Source organism: Hyperoodon ampullatus (genome assembly GCF_949752795.1).
Source record: "Hyperoodon ampullatus genome assembly, chromosome: 19".
Classification (NCBI taxonomy): domain Eukaryota; kingdom Metazoa; phylum Chordata; class Mammalia; order Artiodactyla; family Ziphiidae; genus Hyperoodon; species Hyperoodon ampullatus.
The window spans coordinates 14,779,619-14,807,190 of record NC_136932.1 but is presented as its reverse complement, the minus strand read 5'-3'; the positions used below and the strand labels follow the sequence as shown (position 1 = coordinate 14,807,190).

Genomic DNA, 27,572 nt, shown 5'->3' with positions numbered 1-27,572 from the left:
CCGGGAGACGGTACACGCTGTCACCCTGCGAGGGTCCCACCGCAGTGGGAGATGGAACTTTTAGTCTTGAAGTCCGCGCAGGTGAGGAATTCTGGAAATGCACGTGAACCACGCGATCCAGAGCCCCAGAACCCCGGCAGCTTCTCGGGGAGGGGCCTCCGTCTGCGGACAGCCGCGTTCCGCGTTCTGCGGCGCTTGGCCCCGCGCGGCCGCCGTAGCGGGGTGGGTTGGGTCCGAACTACGGTGGCCGCGACGTGCGGAGCCGACCGGGCTGGGCGGCGGGCCGGGCCGCGCCGGCCGCCATGGGCAACCTGTTCGGCCGTAAGAAGCAGCAGAGCCGGGTGACGGAGCAGGACAAAGCCATCCTGGTTAGACGCCGGGCCCCGCAGGCGGGTGGACGCGGGCCGGGGACACTTGGGCCGGGCGGGGAAACCGAGGCACGGCGGCTACCGGCTGCGTTTCCGCTCTCGCCCCGGGCTTCGGCCGCCCAGCCCCACGCCGGGGCCGCAGCCTCGGAGCCCGTCTGGGGCGGTGAGTGGTGGGCTCCCGGTGGGGAGCGTGTCCAGGTCCGGTTCCCAGCGAGTCTGAGAGAATCCGGTCGCTGCGGGTGTAGGCGGTCCCGGTGCGGCAATTGAGCTGTGCCTCGGGTCCCGGGAGGCGGTGCCCGCGTCTCACTGTTTCCTGGTCGTACCTTGTCAGCGGGTAGGCTGGCCACGGGGTGGGATGGCGGGCGCCTCTCACGGCAGCAGGGACAGGACGTGCGGCTGTCGCCGAGCCTGACCCACCGGCCATGGGGTGCGCTGGGGCAGACGGCCTCTAAAGAGAATGGAGTTGTGGAGGGAACTGGGGAGCGGCCGCTTGAGACAGACTGACCACGTCTACACTGGGGGCTAATTTCTCACCATGTTGAGTTTTAAAGATGTGCACACCTTTGACCCAGTTAACCCACTACCCATAACCGACCCTGAAGACATAATCTTCTATCTGAGAAGTGCCTTGTGCTTGCAGATGCTCACCATAGCGTTACCTGAAATGATGAAATTTGGAAGAAATGTAAATGGCTTAAAATAGGGAAGGAGAGACTAAGGCGTGTAAATGGGCTTGCATCCTTTTTGGGACACTGGGGTCCTAGGTGATTGGCACGGTCACGTGAACCTCACCTCAGTGCACCATCTGTTGTCCACTCATATATGGTGATAAGTGACAAGAGCAGGGGAGCTGATGGCAAATGGCTGAAGTCCACAGAGGAGTGAAGCTGGGAGGGAAGGCCCCAGTCTCCAGCCATGGCTGGGCTGGGATGGTGGCACTCGGGTGACTGTCACCAGCGACTTCTGTGTCGTCTCTTCACCTTGGAGGTGCTGGCCACACTCCCTGACCAGCGCTCACACTCCTCACTGATGGCGATGCCCTGCCATGACGGTGATGCCGTGCCATGACGGCGGTGAGAGCATGCCCTCCACACCGGTGCTGAGGACATTAGGACTGGCTCTCTGTCTGGGGTGGGGGAGATCTTGGGGTTTTGTAGGATATTGAGCTGTATCCCTGGCCTCCACTTCCTAGATGCCAGTGGCATCCCCAGTGTGACAGCCAGGGATGTCTCCAGATAGTGCCCCTCGTGCCCTGGGGGGACAAACTTGTCCCCATGGAGAACTCAGTTTCAGAGGATGTGCTTCCATTGGTGGCAGTTGGGGTAGCCTGGCCTGTGGGGGGCCCTTCAGTGACCCCAGCAGCCTCTGTGCTGGCTCTCCTGGACACTGGGTAGCCCGATGAGTGTCCAGCGCCCCCTGCGGGGGCTTGGTGTTGACACAAGGCCTGCTTTCCCGGCAGCAACTGAAGCAGCAGCGGGATAAGCTGAAGCAGTACCAGAAGAGGATCACCCAGCAGCTGGAGCGGGAGCGGGAGATCGCCCGGCAGCTCCTGCGTGACGGCAGGAAGGAGTGAGTGGGGCTGGGGGCCAGTCTTTGGGAGAGGGGTTCTGTCCCCCATCGGCCTGGAGCAGAGGTGGGCTAGGCCAGGAGGCTGGTCAGTGCCAGGCCAGGGCAGCTGATGGCCATGGCTGCTGGGTCAGTGCTCGGGTTCCCTCTGCAGACGGGCCAAGCTGCTGCTCAAGAAGAAGCGATACCGGGAGCAGCTCCTGGACAAGACAGAAAACCAGATCACCAGCCTGGAGACCATGGTAGGCCTAGTAGGGGTCGGTGGGGGGTGGGCCATGGACCGTGTAGGCACCAGAGTCCCCTCAGATGACTGAAACCTATCATTTTCCTCTCCTGGACCTCTCAGCCCGAGGCTATGGAATGGGTCAGGCCTGGAGGTGGAGGAGAATCTTTGATGGGAGCCTGACGGTCCTAAGCGGCTGGGGCAGGTTGGCTCTTGCAGGATCGTGGCTGGGGGGCTAGGCCACTTCTGGGTGGTGGGGTGGGTGGGGAGTCTGCCCCAGTGACTGAAGAGGTGTTGGGATCTGCAGGAGGCTCCCGAAGTGATCCAGTTTCAGGACCCAGAGCTCTAGTTCTGCTCTTTTGCTAACAGAGCTGCTGGTTATAAGCAGTCTACTTTGCGATTCCTCCCAGGCCCTCTCAGTCCCGCCCAAGTATTGGTCAGGGCAGCGGGAAAGGATAGAAGGAGGAGGAAGGCAGAGACAGGTCGCTCTGAGGCCCAGCAGTCTTTGTCAGTGATAGTGTGATCCTAACTCCCTTCCATGGGTCTGCATGAGGCGGCAGAGAAGGTGGGCCCCTGACCACACGGGTTTCTTTCTCAGGTCCAGAGTATTGAGTTCACCCAGATTGAAATGAAGGTGATCGAGGGGCTGCAGTTTGGAAATGAATGTCTGAATAAGATGCACCAGGTAAGTCTTGCAGGACTGGGGACAGAGAGGAGCGGCAGCCAGTGGAACAAGGAGAGGGGTAGTCCCTGAGGCCACACCTGAACGCAGGCCTTCGGGCATGAGGGAAAGCCAGTCACTACCAGGAGAGGGTGACAGGAGAGGGTGACAGTCTAGTGGTACAAACTCAGGGATATTGACCTGAGAATAGGGACCCAAACTATACGTTGTGTCCAGAGATGCTAAAGTGACTAGAGGGACAGTCTGGTTTTAGTGGGGGAGGGGTGTGGTGAACTAATCTGGAGGACTTCCCGGAGGAGGTGAACACAGCTTCATTTCAAGAAACAGCACAGAGGTGGATGGTGAAAGGAGAGGTGAGGCGCAGAGATGGTGTGCCCCAGTGCCCACCCCGTCTCATTCCTGATGAGTGGATGGCAGTGGGGCTGGGCAGAAAGCTGAGGTTACACTGCCTTTCTGACTGTCCAGTGTGGTGGTGACCAGTCAAGCAAAGGTGCTGCTTTGAACCCAAAAGAAATCAAGTCACCTGGCCAGAGAAACATTTTTATACTTTTGACTACTGCTAGGGTTGATTTGGGTGCCAGAAGGGCCAGCAGGAGTCCAAGGAGGTCAGTTGAGGTTTCTGAAAAGACTGTCTGACAGCTCCATGCCTCTGTGGACGGGCCCTGCCTGGCACAGAAATAACCAAAGATGTGTTATATCCCGCTTGGCGTGGCTTCATTTAAACAGGAACAGTGGGGCTAGGCCGTGTGCCCTGCCAATGCAGGTGGCCTTCGTGTAGGGGGTTCTGTTACTTGCTTCACTGACAAGACTTAAAAACTTGTAACCGATCAGGTGATGTCCATAGAAGAGGTGGAGCGGATACTGGACGAGACGCAGGAGGCTGTGGAGTACCAGCGGGTAGGTGTTGCCGCACCACGGGGCCCACCATCTGGCAGCCAGCGAGGACAGTGGCCAACTCGCTGAATGTCCTGTGCCGCCTTCAAGGGCCAGGCCTTCCTGCACCACGTGGGGGCTGCCTTCCTTCTTTCGAGTGAGAGGAGCCTTGAGCTGGGGCTGTCTCCTTCCTCCACAAGGGCCCACCTTTCCCCCAGCGCAGCCCAGCCATGCTCCTCACCTCTGCTCCTCCTTTTGCAGCAAATAGATGAGCTGTTGGCAGGAAGCTTCACTCAGGAGGACGAAGACGCCATCCTGGAGGAGCTGGATGCAATAACTCAGGTAACAGGACCCCCGGCACTGACACAGGCCCAGGTGTAGGGACCCCCCCAGGAGGACTCTGCTCACTGGCCTCGGTGAGCAGCTGTGTCAGGTTTCACTTGAGTACACAGCCCTGGTTCTGCAGCTGGTTTTCTTCCCTAAAACAACTGGCATTTGTGCTAAACTGAGGTCCCTTCTCCCCATCCACCTGGCTGACTGCAGGGCAGGACTGGCCTGGAAAGAACATTTTGCAGGTTGTCCACCCAGGTGTTGCAGGCCTCAGAGCAAACCAGGTGCCAGGACAGAGCGGAATGCCAACCCTCCTAGCTCCCTCAGCCCTTTCCTCCCCAGTGGGCAGTGTGTGGGTTTTACATCAAATGGGGGCTTTTTCCCTCTTGTGGCCGGTCACTCGCTGTCACACACGGGGCCTCCATGTGTTGGCCCAGAGGCCTCTAACCAGCCAACCATCACTTCAGGCCCTGAGTCTGTGTTTGTTCCCTGATGGAGGGCGTCTCCATCTCTGTGGGCCCCTGCCTAAGCAAGCCGAATTCACACTGTGCCCACCAGCCTGCCACCCCCCAGCCATAGGCCAGGTCAGGCAAGCAGGTCCTTAACACTGCTGCTCGCTGCCTGGGGGCCCTATGTGCACCTGCCTGCTGATTTACTTCCTCCCAAGGCCCGAGAGGTAGACCAGCAGTCGCTGGAACAACAGGTGCCCCCCGGTACCACCACCTGAGGCAGAGGCGCCACTGGGGCCCCTGACCTCCATGGGTGCCTGTTTCAAAGCCCTTTTCTCAGACTCGGAATGGTACTTTGGGTTGGGAGCCCCTCAGGCTCTGGGTCGTTGGGAGCAGCCACCTTTTGTGGTCACTGTTCCCCTGGTGATATGAGTTGCAGAGATGCCAGAAGCCAGGGAGGTTGCACCCTGGGCTTGTGTGCTGGAGGATTTGTGTCCTATTTAAATCCCGCTGAGAGCGGCTAAGTGAACGGGATGCTGTTCTCTCCAAGAGAAGGACAAGGTGATTGTATCTCACAGCCTTTATCCTCTGTTTCTTGCAGGAACAGATAGAGTTGCCAGAGGTTCCTTCAGAGCCCCTTCCTGAAAAGATCCCAGGTACCCTCCTCGTTATGTCCTCTGGGGAACCGTGCGTTCTAGAGCAAAGCAAATATCCTGGCCTCTGGGCCCTGCCCTTCCTGCTTGGTGAGGGTCGGGCCCCAACCCCCCTGCTTGGTGGGCGTGCTTGCTGGCACCAGCTCAGGCAGAGTGCGGGCCTCGCCCTGGGGTTGAGCCCAGGCTTCTGAGCAGTTTCGGTAATCTTGTAAGAGCCAAACCCCGTTCAGAGAGGCGAATCCCAAAGTTAGAGTTGGGAAAGGGCCAGTTTAGCTGTGCAGGCTCTTCTGGGTCCAGCCCAGGACCAGCCGTCCTCTAAACATCACTGGGACGACCTTCCCCGCGGCATCGCTTAACACGCCTTCAGGAATTCTCTATCCGCCTGGACTCGTCTTTTGTGATTCCTCCTCAGTTCTTTCTGCTCCCTTGCTGCTTCTTGACCTCCTTCCCAGGGTCCGTGGGTAGGGGTGCACGCCCGCCTGCTGTGCTGTCCTGAGTGCTTGTGCCCAGTGCCTGTTGTTTGTCATCCCTCCCGGCTTCTGTGTGTAACTCGCCTTTCTCAGAGCTGTGCCCTTTCTTCCCAGAGTGCGAAGCCCTGACCTGGCTCCTTGCTGCCTCTTGTCCTTTTCGGGAAGTTCCCGCCTCTGGGGTCTTCTGTACGCGACAGACATCTCTATGTTTCCTCCACAGAGAAAGTCCCCGTCAAGGCCAGGCCCCGACAGGCGGAAGTGGTGGCAGCCTCGTAACTTGTGTGGGACTCACGGGGATTCCAGAGGACTGGGGCCCACAGAGTTTGGGTGCGTGTCCGGCCCTGGCCGGGCTCCCAGGAGGCTGGCACCGGGCCAGGTGGGCCGGGAGCTGACGGAGCAGCACAGCACACACAGGGCTCCTGATCAGGATGACTACGGAGCGTTTCCCTGGCGCTGCTGTCTTGCTCTCGTTTCTGGATTAAATGGCAACATTCAAACTCTCCAGCCAAACGCAGCTTCTGCAGCTGTGGTTCCCACGGGCCACGGCCAGGTCCAACGCTCCTGGTGCTGGTCACACCTCCCATCCCGGGTCGCGCGGCTCCATGGGCCAGTGTCTCCGCCACCCTGTCTTCTGTGGAAGGCACCTCAGACCTGGCCTCCCCACCCTTCCCTTTCCCTTCTTCCTGCTGCTCCCATTAGCTGGCAGGGCTTTGGCTAAGGGGGCCCTCCCTTGGCCTGGCTCCCCGACCTGCCCAGTTTCCATGTAGACTTGGGGGCGGTAACCTCTCTGCTTCCATGTCGGCGTTTGTGGGTGGCGGACCAGGAGGGGTGCATCCCTGCTGGATTTTGATGACTCTAGGAGGTCTGCCCACCCCATCACTCCTGGGGCCGTACAGAGGCCCAGTCCTGCTGACAGACATTCAAGAATAGCCGGCTGGTGTGGCTGCGGGTCCCCGAGCTGCCAGCTTCGAGCTGTTAGCAGCCAGGTGGAGACTGGGAAGGATGGAAGTGACTTCCCTAGTTCACGGTTCGTTTTGGAATTAGACAATCTCCCTGAGATTTCACTCCCAACAAGAAGACAAAGGGGACCCTCTTAGCCCCCAGACAGGCCAGCCCCATATTAAAGTTGACACCCACACAGCCTGCTGCCTTGTGGACTGGGGTCCGTGGAAGGGCGGGTTGGTGTGGCTTCTCCCTCAGGTCCCTGGAACACAGTACCTTGACTCTCCCGGGGCACTTGGCACCTGGCTGGTCAGTGCCACACAGGGGCTGGGGCCTCAGGAGCCAGTGAGGTTCTAGCCCTGCCCGGCTGTGGGTAGAAGGCAGTCAGTCACCTGTGGGCAACTGCACGCAGCAAGGTGCAGGGCGGTACTCTGGCCCCACCTCCCTTAGAAGGGGTGCTGGTGGTTTCTCATTTTTCAAGGGGTTTTGTGTGGCTCCCGCGGCTGGTGGCTGGGAGGGTGTGCAGCTTGGTGCCTCTGGGGTGTGGGGGTCTGGTTTGGAGTCCTGATGTCTAGGTAGGAAGCCAGATGCCCCAGGGAGCGAGCAGGCAACAGCAAGGACAGACAAGTGGGTGTCCCACCTAAGGGGGGTCTCCACACCCTCCACCCAGAGGGTATGGTGGGATGTGGCCAAGTTGCCAGGTCTGGAGTTCTTCAAGAGGAGCTAGAAATGCAGGCTTTCAGTAGACAGTCTTGCTTGCCAGGTGCATGCACGCCTCAGCCAGGAGGGGGCTCTGTGCCAGCTGATTTGGGGGATTTTGCCAGAAGCCGACCTTTCCAGCGCCACTCTGGCTGCTGGGCCCCACCCCGGTCCTAGGGGCAGTTCTGATTGAGGAGGGGAAGGAGGTCCGGCCTCTCCTGCCTGTGAGTGACCCGTCCCTCTGCAGCAGCGGGTCCCAGGCCGGGGGAGGGTGTGGAGGGGCAGCCTCTGCAGACCCCACCAGCAGGGTGGACACCTCCCCTTTCCCTCTGCCTCCCAGGACCCAGAGCTTGGGGCGGCCTGGGAAGCTGCCCATGGCAGTGCCCTGCCTCGTCTCTTTAACGGTTTCACCACTGGGCGCCGTGTGGTGGGCCGTGGGGCGTCAACCGCCCCTGGTGAGCACTTGGAGAACCTGCCCACGGGTGTGTGCGGCCCAGCTTCCTGGGATACACCCGTTCCCAGGATGGGAAGGTCATGACCAGCCTCCTCCTGACCTGGGCAAGGGGTACCCTCGTGTGGAACAACCCAAGAGTTGGGGAGGGGAGCCTCATCCTCTCGCTGTCAACGAGTGAGATTTCACGTACCAACCAACATGCCTTTTTCGTTGTAAAAGTTCATCCCTGGACCTAGGGAGGCCGTGCTTTGAAACCCAGCTGACCTAGAGCTGACTCCTGGGCTCCGGCCTTGGAGGTCACCTGGCTCATAGGCCCCACATGTGTGTGTTGGGGCAGAGGGAGCCCATCCAGCCAGGATGAGACTCACATCTTCCTGCCCAGCGCTGAGCCCCGGTCTTAAGATACCAGCTGTGTGAGCCTGACCTGACCTCCTAATCTGGGGGGCATAGAACTCATGACGATCACAAACCAGTCACAGTTAAGTACAAAATCTGGGAGCAGAGCTGGCATCCTGCCCAAGATCAGTGGGGGCCTGGTGGGGGGCTTGGAGGAAAAGGAGAGGCCGCAGTGAGCCGCCTGCAGAGGGCCTGGTAGCAGCCATGCCTGGTGGGTGGGAGGGGCGTAAGGGGGAGCCATGGGGGCCATCTGACCACAGAGAGGACTTCCTGGGAAGCTGGCAAGCCTGGCATCCAGAAGGGATAGACCAGGGCAGTAGAGAAAAGGACCCAGGGACCAGGACCGTTTGGCTGGAGGCACATTCGTGGTACAAGCAGCATGGAAAGTAGAAAAGCAGGGGATGGGGAGTTGGGGGAAGAGGGCACCCAGGATTGGGTGGGGGTACTCCCGGGACAGGATAGGGGAGACAGAATGGGAGGTGCCCGGACAGGGTGGGGGCCGTGTCCTGGTTGCACTGTGTGCCCTGCCCTGGGGAGGTGTTTGCCCTCCCCCCTACCCACTGCTGCCCCATGGGGTCTCCCGGTGACCCCCACCTGCCCATGGGGAGAACTTGGTGATGTCAGGTGGGGTGTTGTCATGACAACACGGGAGCTTTGCCTTCCCAGGAGAGGCCCAGAGCCAGGTCACTGGCCACAGCCCCAAACTCAGCAGGAGACCCCACCACCCCTTCCATCCCTGCTGGTGCTCGGCCACTGGGGTGGGGGCAGCGAGCGGGTCAGCAGGTGGAGCTGGGCCCGGGGGGAGCTGGCCTCATGGCCCCAGGCAGAGCCTTGACTGCATGAGCCAAAACACCCAGCCTGGGGCCTCCCCAGTGGACACCTGCACCCCTTGGCCAGGACAGCTGCCACCTTGGCATGTGCTTCACCCTTTCCACAATCCCTAGCCTCCTTGCGGCCCCGTGTCTGGGGATCTCTGAGAAAATGGGGACACTCCAGATCTTTCTTCCTTAGTCATCTGCCCCCTCTCCGCCCAGCTTTCCTCAGTGACCCTGCACACAGCCCCATCTCGTCCCTGGTGCCCCGCCCTCACCAAGGACCAGGTCCCAGGCTGGGGGCTGCGGTGTCCAGGGCTGCTCTCACTACTTGTGATCTTGTTCCTGAGGAGTCTGAGGACTGGTCTTGGAAGGAAGGAAGGTGTGTTCTTTCCTGAGGCAGGCACAGGCTAGTGTAGGGAAGGCATTTAAGGGTCATGAGCGACACTGTCCTCTCATCTGGCTTACGGAGTAAGTAAACCTTCCTTAAGAAGCAGAAGTTCTAAAACGAACTCAAAAGAGTAAGAGCACAGGGAATGAGGACCGTGGAAACTGAACTGCGGATGCAAGGTGCTTGGCGCTGTGACACCCGAAGAGTGATCTTCACTTCGTTTTTGTGGTTTTTTGGGTAAAAGCTTCATTGATTGTGCAGTTCAGTCATTTTTATTATGTTCTCAGAGTTGTGCAACCATCACCACAATCAATTTTAGAACAGTCCCATCATCCCTAAGGAAACCCTGTACCCTCTCACTAGTGCCCTCATCTCCCCTCCCCAGAGTCCCTGGCAGCCACTAGTCTGCTTTCTGTCTCTATGGATTTGCCCATTCTGGACATTCATACACATGGAGTCACACAATGAATGACCTTTAGTGTCTGGCCTCTTTTACTTAAGTGTGATGTTTTTGAGGTTTACCCATGTTGGAGTGTGTATCAGTACTTCATTCCTTTTTATGGTTGAATAATGTTCCATTGTATAGATGGACAACATTTTATCTGTTCATCACCTGATGGACATTTGCGTTTTTTCCACTTATTCACTTTTATGAATAATGCTCCTTTCTGTACACGTTTTTGTGTAGACAAGTTTTCATTTCTCTTGGGTATAAACCCAGAGTGAATTCCACTCTGGGTCATGCAGTGACTCTTACGTTTGGCCATTGGAGGAAGTGCTGCATGTTTTCCTCAATGGCTGCACCATCTTACATCCCCAAAAGCAGGTGTGAGGGCTCCACTTTGTCCACAGCCTACCCAGCACTAGCTATTCATATCTTTTTCATTATAGCCATCCTAGTAGGAGTTAAGTGTTATCTCATTGTGGTTTTGATTTGCATTTTCCTAATGACTAATGATGTTGAGCATCTTTTCTTATGCTTAGTGGACATTTGTACATCTTCTTGGGAGAAATGTCTGTTTAGATCTTTTACTCATATTTTAATTGGGTTGTCTTTTTTTTTTTTTTTTTTTTTTTTTTTTTTGCTATATGCGGGCCTCTCACTGTTGTGGCCTCTCCCGCTGCGGAGCACAGGCTCCGGATGCGCAGGCCCAGCGGCCATGGCTCACGGGCCCAACCGCTCCGCGGCACGTGGGATCTTCCCAGACCGGGGCACGAACCCGTGTCCCCTGCATCAGCAGGTGGACTCTCAACCACTGCGCCACCAGGGAAGCCCCGTGTTGTCTTTTTATTATTGAGTTGCAAGACTTCTTTATATATTCTTGATATTAGACTCTGATCAGATAGAAGATTTGCAAAAATTTTCTCCCATTCTGTGGGTTGATCCTTTCACATTTTTAATAATTTCCTTTGAAACACAAGTGTTCTTTAATTTTGATGAAGTCCAGTTTATTTTTTCTTTTGTTGCTTGTGCTTTTGGTGTCATATCTAAGATACCATTACCTAATTCAAGGTCATGAAGATTTATTACTATGGGTTTTTTTTAAGAGTTTAATGGTTTAGCGCTTACATTTAGGTCTTTCACGCATTTTGAGTTAATTTTTCTATATGATGTTAGGTTGGTGCTCCAACTTCATTGTTTTGCACGTGGATTTTTTTTTTAAGAGTTGGTTTTTTTTTTTTTTTAGAGTTGGTTTCTTTTTTTTTAAATAAATTTATATTGCATTTATTTATTTTTGGCTGCGTTGAGTCTTCGTTGCTGTATGTGGGCTTTCTCTAGTTGCTGCGAGCACGGGCTAGTCTTCATTGCAGCACCCGTGCTTCTCATCATGGTGGCTTCTCTCGTTGCGGAGCACGGGCTCTAGGTGCACAGGCTTCAGTAGTTGTGGCACGCAGGCTCAGTAGTGGTGGCTCACAGGCTCTAGAGCTCAGGCTCAGTAGTTGTGGCACATGGGCTTAGTTGCTCCGCGGCTAGAGTTGGTTTCTTTTTATTTGGGAATAACTGTGGTCAACTTTCATTAATGTGGAAGCTTACTGATTAATTCTTTTCCAATCATTCTAGTACCATTTGAAAAGACAGTTATTTCCCCCATTGAATCCTTGGCACCTTTGTCAAATATCAGTTGACCAAATGTGAGAGTTTATTTGCAGATTCTCAATCCTATCCCATTTATCTATATGTCTATCCTTATATCCTTATTGTAGCTTTGTAGTAAGTTTTGAAATCAGGAAGTGTGAATCCTCTAACTTGGTTCTTTTTCAAGGTTGTGTTTGCTATTCTGGGTCCCTTGAATTTCCATATGAATTTTAGGATCAGCTTGTTAATTTCTGGAAAGAAGCCAGGTGAGATTTTGATGGGGATTTTGTTGGATCCATAGATCAATTTGGGGAGTGCTGCCATCATAGCAATATTAAGTCTTATGATCCATGAACACAAGTGTCTTTTCATTTATTCATTAATTCCTTTCAACAATGTTTTATAGTTTGCAGAGTGTAAGTTTTATACTTCTTTTGTTAACTTTATTGTTAAGTATTTTCTTCTTTTTGATGCTATTGTAAATGGAGGTTTTTTTCTTAATTTCAATTTCAGATTATTCACTGCAAGTGTATAAAAATAAAATTGATTTTTGTATGTTGATCTTGTATCCTGCAACCATGCTGAACTTGTGTATTAGTTCTAGTAGGTTTTTAGTGCAACCCTTAGAATTTTCTATATGCAAGATCATATCACGTGCAAATAGAGATAGTTTTACTTCTTCCCAAACTGGATGTCTTTTAGTTCATTTCCTTGCCTAATTTCCCTGGCTGAGACCTCCAGGGCAGGGTTGAATAGAAATGGATATCTTCATTTTATATGTTTCTATTCCACTCCCACCCCTAAAATACTAAAAACAGGAAGAATAAGTCCTTACAAGTTTTTGAACAAAATCCAGCTCATTTCTTTTTCCTTTCCCATTCATCCCTTCCTACCTTTCTCCTTTCTTCTACTTTTCTTTTTGAGCAGGGTGGGGTGGGGCGGTGGGGCTGACAGGCCAGGTCACCCCTGGCTCACCCGGTCTTCAGGCTGCACTTGTCAGTCTTCGAGATGTTCCCGTGGATTCCGTCGTGAAATGTGAGCTTGATAATGGCATCATTGTGGGTGGGTTTGCTGCCAGGCAGGAACTGGCCAGTGGCTCCGCAGCAGCAGAGGGAGAAGATCTCCCATGCTGTGATTCCAAGCTGAGAGGGGCAGCAAGAGAGTGAGTAACACTCAAGATGACGGCCCCAGTGGTAACCAAAGCCCCCAGACAATGTGTTAACAAAGGACGTGTTAAGTCCCATAAAGGCCGCCAGGTATGGGTTTATAGGTTAAAGCCTTGTTTGGTAGTGATGTATTTGAAGAAGGTCTAGGAATTTTGCCTGCAAACTCTGCAGGTGAACTGTGGGTGCAGCTGCTAAATCCTCGATGGAACCTTAGGCTTCACCAATAGAATATCCTCTTAGTGGGATGCTGCAGTCCCCTCACCAGCTTACATTTACAGTGCTGCCCCTGCGTCAGCAATAAAAGGCTAGGTTCTGAATGTTCTGCTTCAGCAAACAGAAAGTGCCACGGAGAAGGGCAGAGATGGGTCTGACGTGTTTGCTGTGCTGTCCCAGCCTCCTGAGTGCTGGTGTGCTCATATAATAGGTATCCCCACAGCTGTGTTCGAGTCACGATGATTGACATTTCCAAAGTGCTCACTGGCTAAACAGGCAGATTGCAGCCGTCTGATTCCTCAGGCAGAACGTGTCATTCCCCGGTGACGTCTGCAGAGCGAGAGAGAGTCTCTGTGTGTCTTTATATATTGTTCTCCTCATGTGTTTAAAAAACAGTACATTCTTAAGTATAGTATTGCCTTAGTACTGTAGCTTCCCCCTTGTAGTCTTGCTTACTCCACTTATTTCTTAGGAAATATTTTTTTTAATAAATAATATAAAAATATACCCGTGTCAGTTTCTCTACATTAGTTCCAAGTCAGTAGCATTTAACCTAAGTTTAGCTGTAGATTTAAAGAAGCCATAAGAACACATTCGTCTATACAAGGGGAAGTGGGCACTTCCTTATTTCAAGGGTGATATCCCAGAGGAAACCCCTGTTCTCCCATGGACCGTTCGTCTGACCCACTGAGGCACATCTCTCGTGCCTGTACTACCGACTGAACAGCCTCATGTGGAGGAGGTGACCTGTGGCTTATTCTGTACATCTGTTGCTTTGCCTATCCTCAGTGTACTGGCATGAAGGGAAGTGAGGGGAAGCAAACACACTTTTTTTTTAATTGATGTATAGTTGATTTATAATGTTGTGTTCATTTCAGGTGTCCAGCAAAGTGATTCAGATATATATAGATAGAGATATAGATATATATAGAAATATAGATAGATATAGATATTCTTTTTCAGAGTCTTTTCCATTATAGGTTATTACAAAATATTGAGTATAGTTCCCCGTGCTATACAGTAGGACCTTGTGTTTATCTATTTTATATATAGTAGTGTGTATATGTTAATCCCAAGCTCCTAATTTTTTCCCCACGACCACCACTTTCCTCTTTGGTAACCATAAGTTTTCTATGTCTGTGAATCTGTTTCTCTTTGGTAAATAAGTTCATTTGTATTATTTTTTAGATTCCACATATAAGTGATATCATATGATATTTGTCTTCGACTTACTTACTTAATATGATAATCCCTAGGTCCATCCATGTTGCTGCAAATGGCAGTATTTCATTATTTTTTTTATGGCTGAGTAATATTCCAATGTGTGTGTGTGTGTGTGTAGACACCACATCTTCTTTATCCATTTATCTGTCAGTGGACACTTAGGTTGCTTCCATATCTTGGCTTTTGTAAATAGTGCTGCTGTGTACATTAAAGTGCATGTATCTTTTTGAATTAAGAGTTTTTGTCTTTTCCGGATATATGCCCAGGAGTGGGATTGCTGGACCATATGGTAACTCTATTTTCAATTTCTTAAGGAACCTCCATAAAGTTCTTCATAGTGGCTGCACCAAGTTACATTCCCACCAACAGTGTAGGAGGGTTTCCTTTTTTCCACCCCTCTCCAGCATTTATTTGTAGACTTTTTGATGATGGCCATTCTGGTGTGTGGTGAAACCTCATTGTAGTTTTGATTTGCATTTCTCTAATAATTAGCGATGTTGAGCATCTTTTCATGTGCCTGTTGGCCATCTGTATGTCTTCTTTTGAGAAATGTCTATTTAAGTCTTCTGCCCATTTTTTGATTGGGGTATTAGTTTTCTTGATATTGAGCTGTATGAGCTGTTTGTTTATTTTAGAAATTAATCCCTTATCAGTCACATCATTTGCAAATATTTTCTCCCATTCCACAGGTTGTCTTTTCATTTTGCTTATGGTTTCCTTTGCTGTGCAAAAGCTTTTAAGTTTAATTAGGTCCCATTTGTTTATTTTTGCTTTTATTTCCATTACTCTAGGAGATGGTTCCAAAAAAATATTGCTTTGATTTATGTCAAAGAGTGTCCTGCCTTTGTTTTCCTCTAGTTTTATAGTATTCAGTCTTATATTTAGGTCTTTAATCCATTTTGAGTTTATTTTTGTATATGGTGTTAGAGAATGTTCTAATTTCATTATTTTATAAGTAGCTTTCCAGTTTTCCCAGCACAACTTATTGAAGAGACTGTTTTTTCTCCATTGTATATTTTTGCCTCCTTTGTCATAGATTAATTGACCGTAGGTGTGTGGGTTTATTCCTGGACTTTCTATCCTGTTCCATTGATCTATATGTCTGTTTTTGTGCCAGTACCACACTGTTTTGATTACTGTAGCTTTTATAGTCTGAAGTCAGGGAGTGTGATTCCTCCAGCTCTGTTCTTCTTTCTCCAGATTGTTTTGGCTATTTGGGGTCTTTTGTGTTTCCATACAAATTTTAAAATTATTTGTTCTAGTTCTGTGAAAAATGCCATTGGTAATTTGATAGGTTTTGCATTGAATCTATAGTTTGCCTTGGGTAGTATGGTCATTTTAACAATATTGATTCTTCCAATCCAAGAACATGGTATATCTTTCCATCTGTTGGTGTTGTCTTCAATTTCTTTCATCAGTGTCTTATAGTTTTCACAGTACAGGTCTCTTTCCTCCTTAGGTAGGTTTATTCCTAGGTATTTTATTCTTTTTGATGTGATGGTAAATGGGATTATTTCCTTAATTTCTCTTTCTGATATTTTGTTGGTAGTGTATAGAAATGCAAAAGATTGCTGTATATTAATTTTGTATCCTGCAACTACCAAATTCATTGAAGAGCTCTAGTAGTTTTCTGGTGGCATCTTTAGAATTTTCTGTGTATAGTATCATGTCATCTGTAAACAGTGACAGTTTTACTTCTTCCTACCAATTTGGATTCCTTTTATTTCTTTTTCTTCTCTGATTGTTGTGACTAGGATTTCCAATACTATGTTGAATAAAAGTAGCAAGAGTGGGTGTCTTTGTCTTGTTTCTGATCTTAGAGGAAATGCTTTCATCTTTTCACTACTGATGTGATGTTAGCTGTGGGTTTGTTATACATGGCCTTTATTATGTTGAGGTATGTTCCCTCTATGCCCCAAAACACACTTTAATTCTGACTTATGTGGCACACAGCCAGCAAGGGAACTTGGACGTAGTGAAGTTCTGAATAATAGGTAAAGCTGAAACCTCAAACAAAGTAAAAATTCTACAAATCAATTGTTTTGGATTAACTGCATCATCTCCAGATTATTTTTCTTCCATTTTAAAGTAATATATGGAGTGTCTGGCTCTGTTATGGTAGCATAAACTCACTTCAGCCCATCTCTGTCACTGTTACAACTGAAAACTCAAGGAAAAAAAAAAAAAAGGGAGCTCCCTAAGGACTCTGCAAAGTGAACCAAAGCAGGTGGACTGTGGAGGCAAGTTTAGACTTGCTGCTGTGACCCGTGTGGGGAGGAGTTCCCATTTTATTTTCTCTTTTCTTTTTGCCTTGGGTGGCCTCAGTTGCAGGACCACACAGCAACACCAAACAAAAATTCTGATAGAACTCTGTCTTTCTGGCAAGAGGAACTCTACCAGAGGAGCTGAGTTCTGGAAAGTGCAAGGGTCCTGGAGAGGAGAGAGTTGGAGAAAGGGACCTGTGCTCTAGATAAACCAGCAGAAGTCTTGGGCTCACCTCCAAGTTACACATGTGCAGGACAGACCCAAAGCAGCACAAAAAGCTTTTGATAACTGAACTTAGACTGGAACCACTGGCCACTGAAGGCAAGTGGGGCTTGTGGTCTGAGCTAACCAGGTTGATGGGCTGTTGAGACAGAACATTCTCCAGACCCAGAGTCTACACAACAGTCAAAATGTCCAATTTACAACCCCAAATTATGCAAGGAGAGAGACGATCGACAGATGCCAGCTCTGAGATGATCCAGGTGGTAAAATCATCAGACAGAAACCTTGAAGTGGTTATTGTGACTGCATCATATAAGGTAAGGTCAAACATACCTGTAATAGATGCAAAGATAGATGTTCTCAGCTGAAAAGCAGAAACTGTGTCAATGAACAAAATGGAAACTTTAGAACTGAAAAATAAAGGGCCAGAAATCTTAAAAAGTACTGAACATGCTCAACAGCAGAAAGGAGATGACCGAGGAAAGACTCAGTGAACTTGAAGATAGAGCAACAGAACTTACTCAGTTTGGAGAACCGAGAAACAGAAGAGATTGGGGTGGGGGGAGCCTGAGCCTCAGGAACTTGTGGGACAATATCAAAAGGACTAACATGTGTTTTTAAAATCCCAGGAGAAGAGAAAGAGATTACAGCAGAAAAAACATTTGAAGAAATAATGGATGAAAATTTCCCGCATTGGTGAAGGATATCAGTTTAGAGATTCAAAAAGCTTGGGTCCCCAAACAGGATAAATTCAAAGAAAAACATGCCTAGACATATCATAATTAAATTGCTACAAGTCAAAGGCAAAGAAAAAATCTTGAAAGCTGATAGATAAAAATGAAGCATTACATGCAGAGGAACAACAATGTGAATGACTACAGATTTCTAATCAGAAACCACAGAGACTAGAAGATAGTGAAACAGTGTCTTTAAAGTACTGAAGGACTTCCCTGTGGCGCAGTGGTTAAGAATCTGCCTACCAATGCAGGGGACATGGGTTCAGGCCCTGGTCTGGGAAGATTCCACATGCCGCAGAGCAACTAAGCCCATGCGCCACAACTACTGAGCCTGTGCTCTAGAGCCTGCGAGCCACAACTACTGAAGCCCACATGCCTAGAGCCTGTGCTCTGCAACAAGAGAAGCCACCGCAATGAGAAGCCCGCACACCACAACAAAGAGTAGCCCCCACTCGACGCAACTAGAGAAAAGCCCACACACAGCAACAAAGACCCAATGCAGCCTAAAATAAATAAATAAAGTTAAAGTACCAGAGAATAGAACTGTCAACCCAGAGTCAATATCTGGCAAAACTATGCTTCAGGAATGAAGGGAAATTAAAGACATTCTTAGATGAAGGAAAACTAAGAGAATTCACTGTGTAGTCCTGCTCTAAAAGAACTACTGAAAGAAATTATTCAGGCTGCAGGGAAATGACACCAGATGGAAAATGAAGGAAGAACAACAGAAATGGTAAATATATGGGTAAATAAAAAAGATAAATTTTCCTTTTAAGGTTTAAAAAGTATGTATGACTGTTGAAAGCAAAAATTATAATATTGCCTGGTGGGATTTTCAACATATGTAAATGTAATAGGTGTGGCAACTATAACACAAATGGGGAAGGTAGAGGAACTTACATGGGGGTAAGGCCTCCACATTTTAGTTGAAATGGTATAACACTAACTAAATAAACTGTGAAAGGATAGGAATGTATATATCAAAATCCCTAGTGTGACCATTAAAAGAATAGAGATACAGCCTAAAAGTCAGTAGGTAAGTTAAAGTGGAATACTCAAAAGATTCTCAAATAATCCAGAAGGTGGCAGAAAAGGGGACCAGAGGAGACAAATAGAAAACAATAAAATGGGAGACCAAAATTCAACTACTTTAATAATTACATTAAATGTAAGTGGTCTAAACACACCAACTGAAGGCAGAGACAGTCAAATTGGAATTAAAAAAAAAAAAAACACTATATGCTGTCTACAAGAAACCCACTTTATTTTTTTTAATTATTTATTTTATTTATTTATTTATTTATTTGGCTGCGTTGGGTCCTTGTTGCTGTGTGTGGGCTTTCTCTAGTTGTGGCGAGCAAGGGCTACTCCTCATTGCGGTGCGTGAGCTTCTCATTTTGGTGGCTTGTCTTGTTGCGGAGCACAGGCTCTAGGCATGCAGGCTCAGTAGTTGTGGTGCACGGGCTTAGTTGCTCCACAGCATGTGGCATCTTCCCAGACCAGGGCTCGAACCTGTGTCCCCTGCAGTGGCAGGCGGATTCTTAACCACTGCGCCACCAGGGAAGCCCCAAGAAACCCACTTTAAATAGGAAGACAGAGATAGGTTAAATGTAGAGAAATGGGGAAAATATACCATGGAAACACTAATCAAAGGAAATCTGGAGTGGTATATTAATATCATACAGAGATAATTACATAATAATAAAAGAAGGCATAATAATCCTAAATGTGTATTTGCCTAACAGTAGAACTTCAACATACAGAAAGCAAAAACTGACAACTAAAGGACAAATAGTCTCTTAGAAATTAGACACCCCTCCTTCAGTAAGTGAGAGACAGCAGCAAGTCATTAAGGATATGGTCAACCTGAGCATTACCCTGATACCAAAATCACATGAGGTCATCTCAAGAAACCTGAAGACTACTATCCCTCATGAACATAGATGCAAAATCCTCAACAAAATATTAGCAGATTGAATCCAGCAATATATAAACAGGGGTCTTTGTCCTGGAATAACCTGTTTTTTACAGAATAAATCACATGGGGTTTATCCTGGAAATGCAAGGTAGGCTCAACCTTCAAATATTAATATATTTCACCATATCAACAGACTAAAGAAGAAAAACCTTATGATATCTCAACAGATACCAGAAAAGCATTTTAAAAACTGTTAGCAAACTAGGAATAAAAGAGAATTTCTTTAACTTTATAAAAGTCATTTACAGGGACTTCCCTCGTGGTCCAGTGGCTAAGACTCCATGCTCCCAGTGCAGGGGGCCCAGGTTCAATCCCTGGTCAGGGAACTAGATCCCACATTGCTGCAAATAAAAGATCCCGCATGCTGCAACTAAAGATCCCGCATGCCGCAACTAAGACCCGGCACAGCCAAATAAATAAATAAAATAAATATTTTTTTAAAGTCATTTATGAAAACCCTATAGCTAACACCACACTTCATGGTGAAAGGCTGCATGCTTTCCCCATAAGATTGGGAACAAGGCAAAGATGACCACTCTTACCACTTCTATTCAACATCACATTGGAAGTCCTAGTCAGCATAATAAGCAAGAAAAAGAAATAAAACGCACACATGTTGGGAAGGAAGAAACAAAACTTTCTATTTGTGGATGACAAGACTACATATGTACAGAATCCCAAAGGAATCTATAAGAAATCTACTAGGGACACTACATAATGATCAAGGGATCGATCCAAGAAGAAGATATAACAATTGTAAATATTTATGCACCCAACATAGGAGCACCTCAATACATAAGGCAAATACTAACAGCCATAAAAGGAGAAATCGACAGTAACACAATCATAGTAGGGGACTTTAACACCCCACTTTCACCAATGGACAGATCATCCAAAATGAAAATAAATAAGGAAACACAAGCTTTAAATGATACATTAAACAAGATGGACTTAATTGATATTTATAGGACATTCCATCCAAAAACAACAGAATACACATTTTTCTCAAGTGCTCATGGAACATTCTCCAGGATAGATCATATCTTGGGCCACAAATCAAGCCTTGGTAAATTTAAGAAAATTGAAATTGTATCAAGTATCTTTTCCCACCACAATGCTATGAGACTAGATATCAATTACAGGAAAAGAGCTGTAAAAAATACAAACACATGGAGGCTAAACAATACACTACTTAATAACGAAGTGATCACTGAAGAAATCAAAGAGGAAATTTAAAAATACCTAGAAACAAATGACAATGGAGACACGACGACCCAAAACCTATGGGATGCAGCAAAAGCAGTTCTAAGAGGGAAGTTTATAGCAATACAATCCCACCTTAAGAAACAGGAAACATCTCGAATAAACAACCTAACCTTGCACCTAAAGCAATTAGAGAAAGAAGAACAAAAACATCCCAAAGTTAGCAGAAGGAAAGAAATCATAAAAATCAGATCAGAAATAAATGAAAAAGAAATGAAGGAAACGATAGCAAAGATCAATAAAACTAAAAGCTGGTTCTTTGAGAAGATAAACAAAATTGATAAACCATTAGCCAGACTCATCAAGAAAAAAAGGGAGAAGACTCAAATCAATAGAATTAGAAATGAAAAAGGAGAAGTAACAACTGACACTGCAGAAATACAAAAGATCATGAGAGATTACTATAAGCAACTCTATGCCAATAAAATGGACAACCTGGAAGAAATGGACAAATTCTTAGAAATGCACAACTGCCAAGACTGAATCAGGAAGAAATAGAAAATATGAACAGACCAATCACAAGCACTGAAATTGAAACTGTGATAAAAAATCTTCCAACAAACAAAAGCCCAGGACCAGATGGCTTCACAGGTGAATTCTATCAAACATTTAGAGAAGAGCTAACACCTATCCTTCTCAAACTCTTCCAAAATATAGCAGAGGGAGGAACACTCCCAAACTCATTCTATGAGGCCACCATCACCTTGATACCAAAACCAGACAAGGATGTCACAAAGAAAGAAAACTACAGGCCAATATCACTGATGAACATAGATGCAAAAATCCTCAACAAAATACTAGCAAACAGAATCCAACAGCACATTAAAAGGATCATACACCATGATCAAGTGGGGTTTATTCCAGGAATGCAAGTATTCTTCAATATACGCAAATCAATCAACATGATACACCATATTAACAAATTGAAGGAGAAAAACCATATGATCATCTCAATAGATGCAGAGAAAGCTTTCGACAAAATTCAACACCCATTTATGATAAAAACCCTGCAGAAAGTAGGCATAGAGGGAACTTTCCTCAACATAATAAAGGCCATATATGACAAACCCACAGCCAGCATCGTCCTCAATGGTGAAAAACTGAAACCATTTCCACTAAGATCAGGAACAAGACAAGGTTGCCCACTCTCACCACTCTTATTCAACATAGTTTTGGAAGTTTTAGCCACAGCAATCAGAGAAGAAAAGGAAATAAAAGGAATCCAAATCAGAAAAGAAGAAGTAAAGCTGTCACTGTTTGCAGATGACATGATACTATACATAGAGAATCCTAAAGATGCTACCAGAAAACTACTAGAGCTAATCAATGAATTTGGTAAAGTTGCAGGATACAAAATTAATGCACAGAAGTCTCTGGCATTCCTATATACTAATGATGAAAAATCTGAAAGTGAAATCCAGGAAACACTCCCATTTACCATTGCAACAAAAAGAATAAAATATCTAGGAATAAACCTACCTAAGGAGACAAAAGACCTGTATGCAGAAAATTATAAGACACTGATGAAAGAAATTAAAGATGATACAAATAGATGGAGAGATGTACCATGTTCTTGGATTGGAAGAATCAACATTGTGAAAATGACTCTACTACCCAAAGCAATCTACAGATTCAATGCAATCCCTATCAAACTACCACTGGCATTTTTCACAGAACTAGAACAAAAAATTTCACAATTTGTATGGAAACACAAAAGACCCCGAATAGCCAAAGCAATCTTGAGAACGAAAAATGGAGCTGGAGGAATCAGGCTCCCTGACTTCAGACTATACTACAAAGCTACAGTAATCAAGACAGTATGGTACTGGCACAAAAACAGAAAGATAGATCAATGGAACAGGATAGAAAGCCCAGAGATAAACCCACGGACATATGGTCACCTTATCTTTGATAAAGGAGGCAGGAATGTACAGTGGAGAAAGGACAGTCTCTTCAATAAGTGGTGCTGGGAAAACTAGATAGCGACATGTAAAAGTATGAGATTAGATCACTCCCTAACACCATACACAAAAATAAGCTCAAAATGGATTAAAGACCTAAATGTAAGGCCAGACACTATCAAACTCTTAGAGGAAAACATAGGCAGAACACTCTATGACATAAATCACAGCAAGATCCTTTTTGACCCACCTCCTAGAGAAATGGAAATAAAGACAAAAATAAACACATGGGACCTAATGAAACTTCAAAGCTTTTGCACAGCAAAGGAAACCATAAACAAGACCAAAAGACAACCCTCAGAATGGGAGAAAATATTTGCAAATGAAGCAACTGACAAAGGATTAATCTCCAAAATTTATAAGCAGCTCATGCAGCTCAATAACAAAAAAACAAACAACCCAATCCAAAAATGGGCAGAAGACCTAAATAGACATTTCTCCACAGAAGATATACAGTCTGCCAACAAACACATGAAAGGATGCTCGACATCTTTACTCATTAGAGAAATGCAAATCAAAACTACAATGAGATATTATCTCACACCAGTCAGAATGGCCATCATCAAAAAATCTAGAAACAATAAATGCTGGAGAGGGTGTGGAAAAAAGGGAACACTCTTGCACTGCTGGTGGGAATGTGAATTGGTACAGCCACTATGGAGAACGGTATGGAGGTTCCTTAAAAAACTACAAATAGAACTACCATATGACCCAGCAATCCCACTACTGGGCATATACCCTGAGAAAACCATAATTCAAAAAGAGACATGTACCAAAATGTTCATAGCAGCCCTATTTACAATAGCCCGGAGATGGAAACAACCTAAGTGTCCATCATCAGATGAATGGGTAAAGAAGATGTGGCACATATATACAATGGAATATTACTCAGCCATAAAAAGAAATGAAATTGAGCTATTTGTAATGAGGTGGATGGACCTAGAGTCTGTCATACAGAGTGAAGTAAGTCAGAAAGAGAAAGACAAATACCGTATGCTGACACATATATATGGAATTTAAGAAAAAAAAATGTCATGAAGAACATAGGGGTAAGACAGGAATAAAGACACAGACCTACTAGAGAATGGACTTGAGGATATGGGGAGGGGGAAAGGTAAGCTGTGACAAAGTGAAAGAGCGGCATGGACATATATACACTACCAAACGTAAGGTAGATAGCTAGTGGGAAGCAGCCGCATAGCACAGGGAGATCAGCTCGGTGCTTTGTGACCGCCTGGAGGGGTGGGAGGGAGACGCAAAAGGGAGGGGATATGGGAACATATGTATATGTATAACTGATTAAATTTGTTATAAAGCAAAAAAAAAATCTACTAGAACTAATCAGTACATTTAGCAAGATGACAGAATGCAAATATGCAAAATTCAATACGTATTTCTGTTTCCTAGCAGTGAACAACTGGAAACTGAAATTAAAATTTTAAACACAGGAAACAGACTTCCCAAGCAGGATGGGACAGTGTGTGGCAGACCAGTGCTCCCGCTAAGAACTAGAGAAGCTAGACAAAATATATAAATCATCTCTTTAAATGTATCAGAGAACTGCAGAAGCAATGGAAATGAACAGGGGGCAGAACAACGAAAAGATGAGCTGACCATCTGTAGGCAGTGCTTGCCAAGCATTGGTTTATGCTTGGTTTAGTGACAGAACTGGAGATTTGAGGGGCATCTAATCATGAGAAGAATGGAGACTTGGGGGCTCATCTTTCCTTCAAAACTTTGACAAATTTAGGAACATATGAGGATGCTAGTTAAAGAGCTAATGTGGGAACCTCTGGAAAGTTGTCTACCGTCCTTCAGTGCTGAGGACACAAAGACCCACCAAGGGAGGCGCTGGTGTTCACCCCGGGCTTTCTGGTTAATGTCCTGGAGGACCAATCCCTGGAAGCAGAAGCAGATGGACTTACCAAAACCATAAACCACCCCAAGTTCAGCTCCGTCCTGGTTGGATTAAGGTGGTCAGCCTTCTTATGGAGGAAAAGGTTGGTTCTTACCTGCTGGAACACATCATCATCTAGAGGAGGAGTTGCCAAACTTTTCCTTAAAGAGCCAGATAGTAAATGTCTCAGGAGGTATGGTCTCTGACTACTGAACTTTACTGTCTCCATGGAGATGCTGTGTAAACAAATGGGCATGGCTGTGTTACAATAAAACTTTATTTACAAAAACAGGTATCTGACCCTTGGGCTGTAGTTAGCTGACCCCTGATCTGTTGCTTCCACCATCTTTAATACTTGACACCAGCATTCATTCAGAGGGCCAGATGACTTAAAACCAAGAGGAAAAACCCGTCAGTGGCAGCAGGTCCACAGGTTCTCTGGGCAGTGGTGTAGCAGGTGAGAACTCTGAAAGATCTGGAACCAGAACGTTTTTCTAAATAGAGGAAACAGTGGAGAAAGTAGATTAAAAGATGGAGAATCGGAATCTATATAAACAAACGTTTAAGAGTCTGCAAACCCCAAGCTTCCCTGTCCAAGCAGGTCTGAGCACAAGTCACTTCATCCTGGGCAAGTTAGTCTGCGTCTCGATATTTCACCTAATAAATGAAGCTGCTCTTGTGACCATAAGTGACCAGAGGACATTAACTGCCTGCCAGGGGTGGGGGTGAGGGTCCCCATTGGGGCTGAGCCTGTCCTACGTAGGTCACAGGCCCCCTTCCCTGCCCCCTCTCCTGTGTGCCTGCTTTCTGGGGGAGCTTGTGAGCAGCCTGGTGTGAGGAGGCCAAGGACAGAGGACCACACAGGCGTCCAAGGTCACTCACACGGCCCTGGGGGGAGGAGGCAGTGAGGTGGGAGTGCAGGGGCTGCTCGAGGATCTCATCCTCATCCCTGTGGTGCTGTGGGATGGCACTGCAGCACCACAGGGGACGGGGTCAGGGCTACATCTGAGAGCCTTGCGGGGCTGCAGTGTAGGGACTGGTTTGTAAGGAGCAGAAGAATGCGGGGATCAGGGGAGGGACCAGTGCCTGGGTCTAGGGTGGAGGGGTGGATTGGAGAATTCGGAGCACAAAGCTGAGGGGCTTGGGGGCGGGGCGGGGGCAGGTAAAACAAGAGAAACTCACCCAAGGTGGAGAAGCCGTGGTGGGACGGGACCTGGACTTGGTCCCCAAAGGAGGACTGACAGAGGGGATTCTGGGTTGGTGCTCAGAGCTGGAGCCCAGGGAAGAGGTCTGGGCAGGAAATACATACTGTGGAGCCATCTGAGTTTAAAGGGGGCAACTGAGCTCCACCGGGAGCCGGGGTGAGTGAGGGGCGGGCCTGCAGGCAGGGGCCCTGCACCAGACTCGCTCTGTGGTCCCAGGGGAGCAGGTGAGGCAGCCTCTTGACTCCCTGCCTGGGGTCTTGGTCAGCCCCACTCCCCAGGGCAATTCCTTCCCGGGGCCAGTTTCCTCATCAGCAAATGAGGGCCTCAGTCGAATCGACATTGTGAGCTGTGGAGAGGCACCTGGTGCGGCCCGTGGAGGAAGTAGTCACGGTCAGTTCCTGCTGCTCTGGGGCCCTCGGGTGCCTCAGTCTGCAACTGTTTCTTGTGCTTGTTTTGAGAAATTAACTTGATTCTTAGGTCTGTCGATACTGGCAGCCCTTCACAGGAAACCTTCAGGCTCGGGCTCCCTTTGATTAGCACCCTGAGGAAGACTGGGGCTTACTGAGGGAAGACAGGGCCTCTGGGGGTTTCCAGAGTTAAAACCATCTGCGTGAATACGATGTGTGTGTCCCCAGGTGTGATCTTGGAAGCTGTGAATGGTGCAGGGTCAGAGGGCAGCTGAGTGAGGGCGCCATGATTCAGTAGTTGGCACAGCGGGTGTCAGATTCCCCCTCTCAGGTCAGGGACCCCTTAGTGTGGGGAGTTTGGGGAGACGGCTGCCAGAGGATGGGAGGGGGCTGGGAGGCAGGGGGAGCCATGGTGCCAGCTGTGGGAGTGCAGTGGGCAGAGGTGGTGGTGACAGCAGCAGCCCCCGGGTCAGGTTCGCAGGGCCAGTTGGGCCTGTTTGATGGACCTGGCTCAGGTGGCTCTCCAGATTTCCTGGAAACCCAGTAATCTACCTGATCTTTCAACAAAGCCCATTTCTGCTGAAGTCTCTGAGGCTCTCGCCCACCAGGGCCAGCAGATGCAGCTGCCCATGCCCTAGGTGGGGTGGCTCTGACTCCCCGTGGCCAGCCGCGTGGCCTTGGGAAAGCCCCTCCCAGCCGGTGCCTCAGCGTGATGAGGCTAATGGATGCCCATCCCGCCCCGCCTGTCCTGTGGGCTGGTGGTCAGAGGCCTTGGGGGTTGCTGAGCCCGGCTCCCTGGCTCCAGGCCACCACCTGGCAGCACAATCCTGCCAGGATCTCAGACAGTCTGGGCTCCCATCCAAGGCAGCAGGTCAGGACTTCCACTCACTCCACATGGCCAAGGGTGGGGGCCGTAGGGCCTTCTTAACAGACATCTCAGATGCCCGGTCTGCTCGGGAACCCCCAGTCCACATGCCACTCTCATCAGACCACGGGCTTCAACTTAAAGGCACACAGGAATTGCTCAACTCATAGAAGTAGTTTTGGTGGTCCTTGCTGCTTCTGGAACTCTGCTAGGCTGGAAGATGCAGCTGAACTGGGTCCAGGGAGCCCCTCGTTCAGCTGGGGAAGCCGAGTTTTGGTCAGCAGCCTGTGAGAGGAGGCCCAGGTGCAGGCTGGTTGGCCTCCATGGAGTATCCCAGGCTCACTCCCCTGATGGAGTTCTCAAGGAAAGGTACTGAAATTCTACAGAATTCTGGTTCCTTTTAAAAAGGGTGCCGGACTTCACTGGTGGTGCAGTGGTTAGGAATCCGCCTGCCAATGCAGGAGACACGGGTTTGATCCCTTGTCCAGGAAGATCCCACATGCTGCGGAGCAACTAAGCCCGTGCTCCACAACTACTGAGCCTGCGCTCTAGAGCCCATGAACCACACCTACTGAAGCCCGCGTGCATAGAGCCCGTGCTCCGCAACAAGAGAAGCCACCGCAATGAGAAGCCTGCACACCACAGCGAAGAGTAGCCCCCACTCGCCACAACTAGAGAAAGCCCAAGCATGGTAACGAAGACCCAACGCAGCCAAAAATAATTAATTAATTAATTAATTAAATTAAATAAAAAGGATGCCATATACATGAAAAGACATTCAATT

At 48.1% G+C, this 27,572-nt stretch overlaps 1 protein-coding gene across 1 annotated transcript; it reads left to right on the top strand.

Moving 5' to 3' along the window:
- The first annotated feature begins 249 nt into the window (after positions 1 to 249).
- On the top strand, positions 250 to 6,114 carry CHMP6 (charged multivesicular body protein 6). Its single transcript, XM_079726003.1, has 8 exons — positions 250 to 368; positions 1,828 to 1,937; positions 2,089 to 2,176; positions 2,756 to 2,842; positions 3,671 to 3,736; positions 3,974 to 4,054; positions 5,093 to 5,147; positions 5,835 to 6,114. Exons 1-8 carry the CDS (start codon positions 303 to 305, stop codon positions 5,888 to 5,890), a joined length of 609 nt encoding a protein of 202 aa, XP_079582129.1. The 5' UTR covers positions 250 to 302; the 3' UTR covers positions 5,891 to 6,114.
- Positions 6,115 to 27,572: the final 21,458 nt, after the last annotated feature.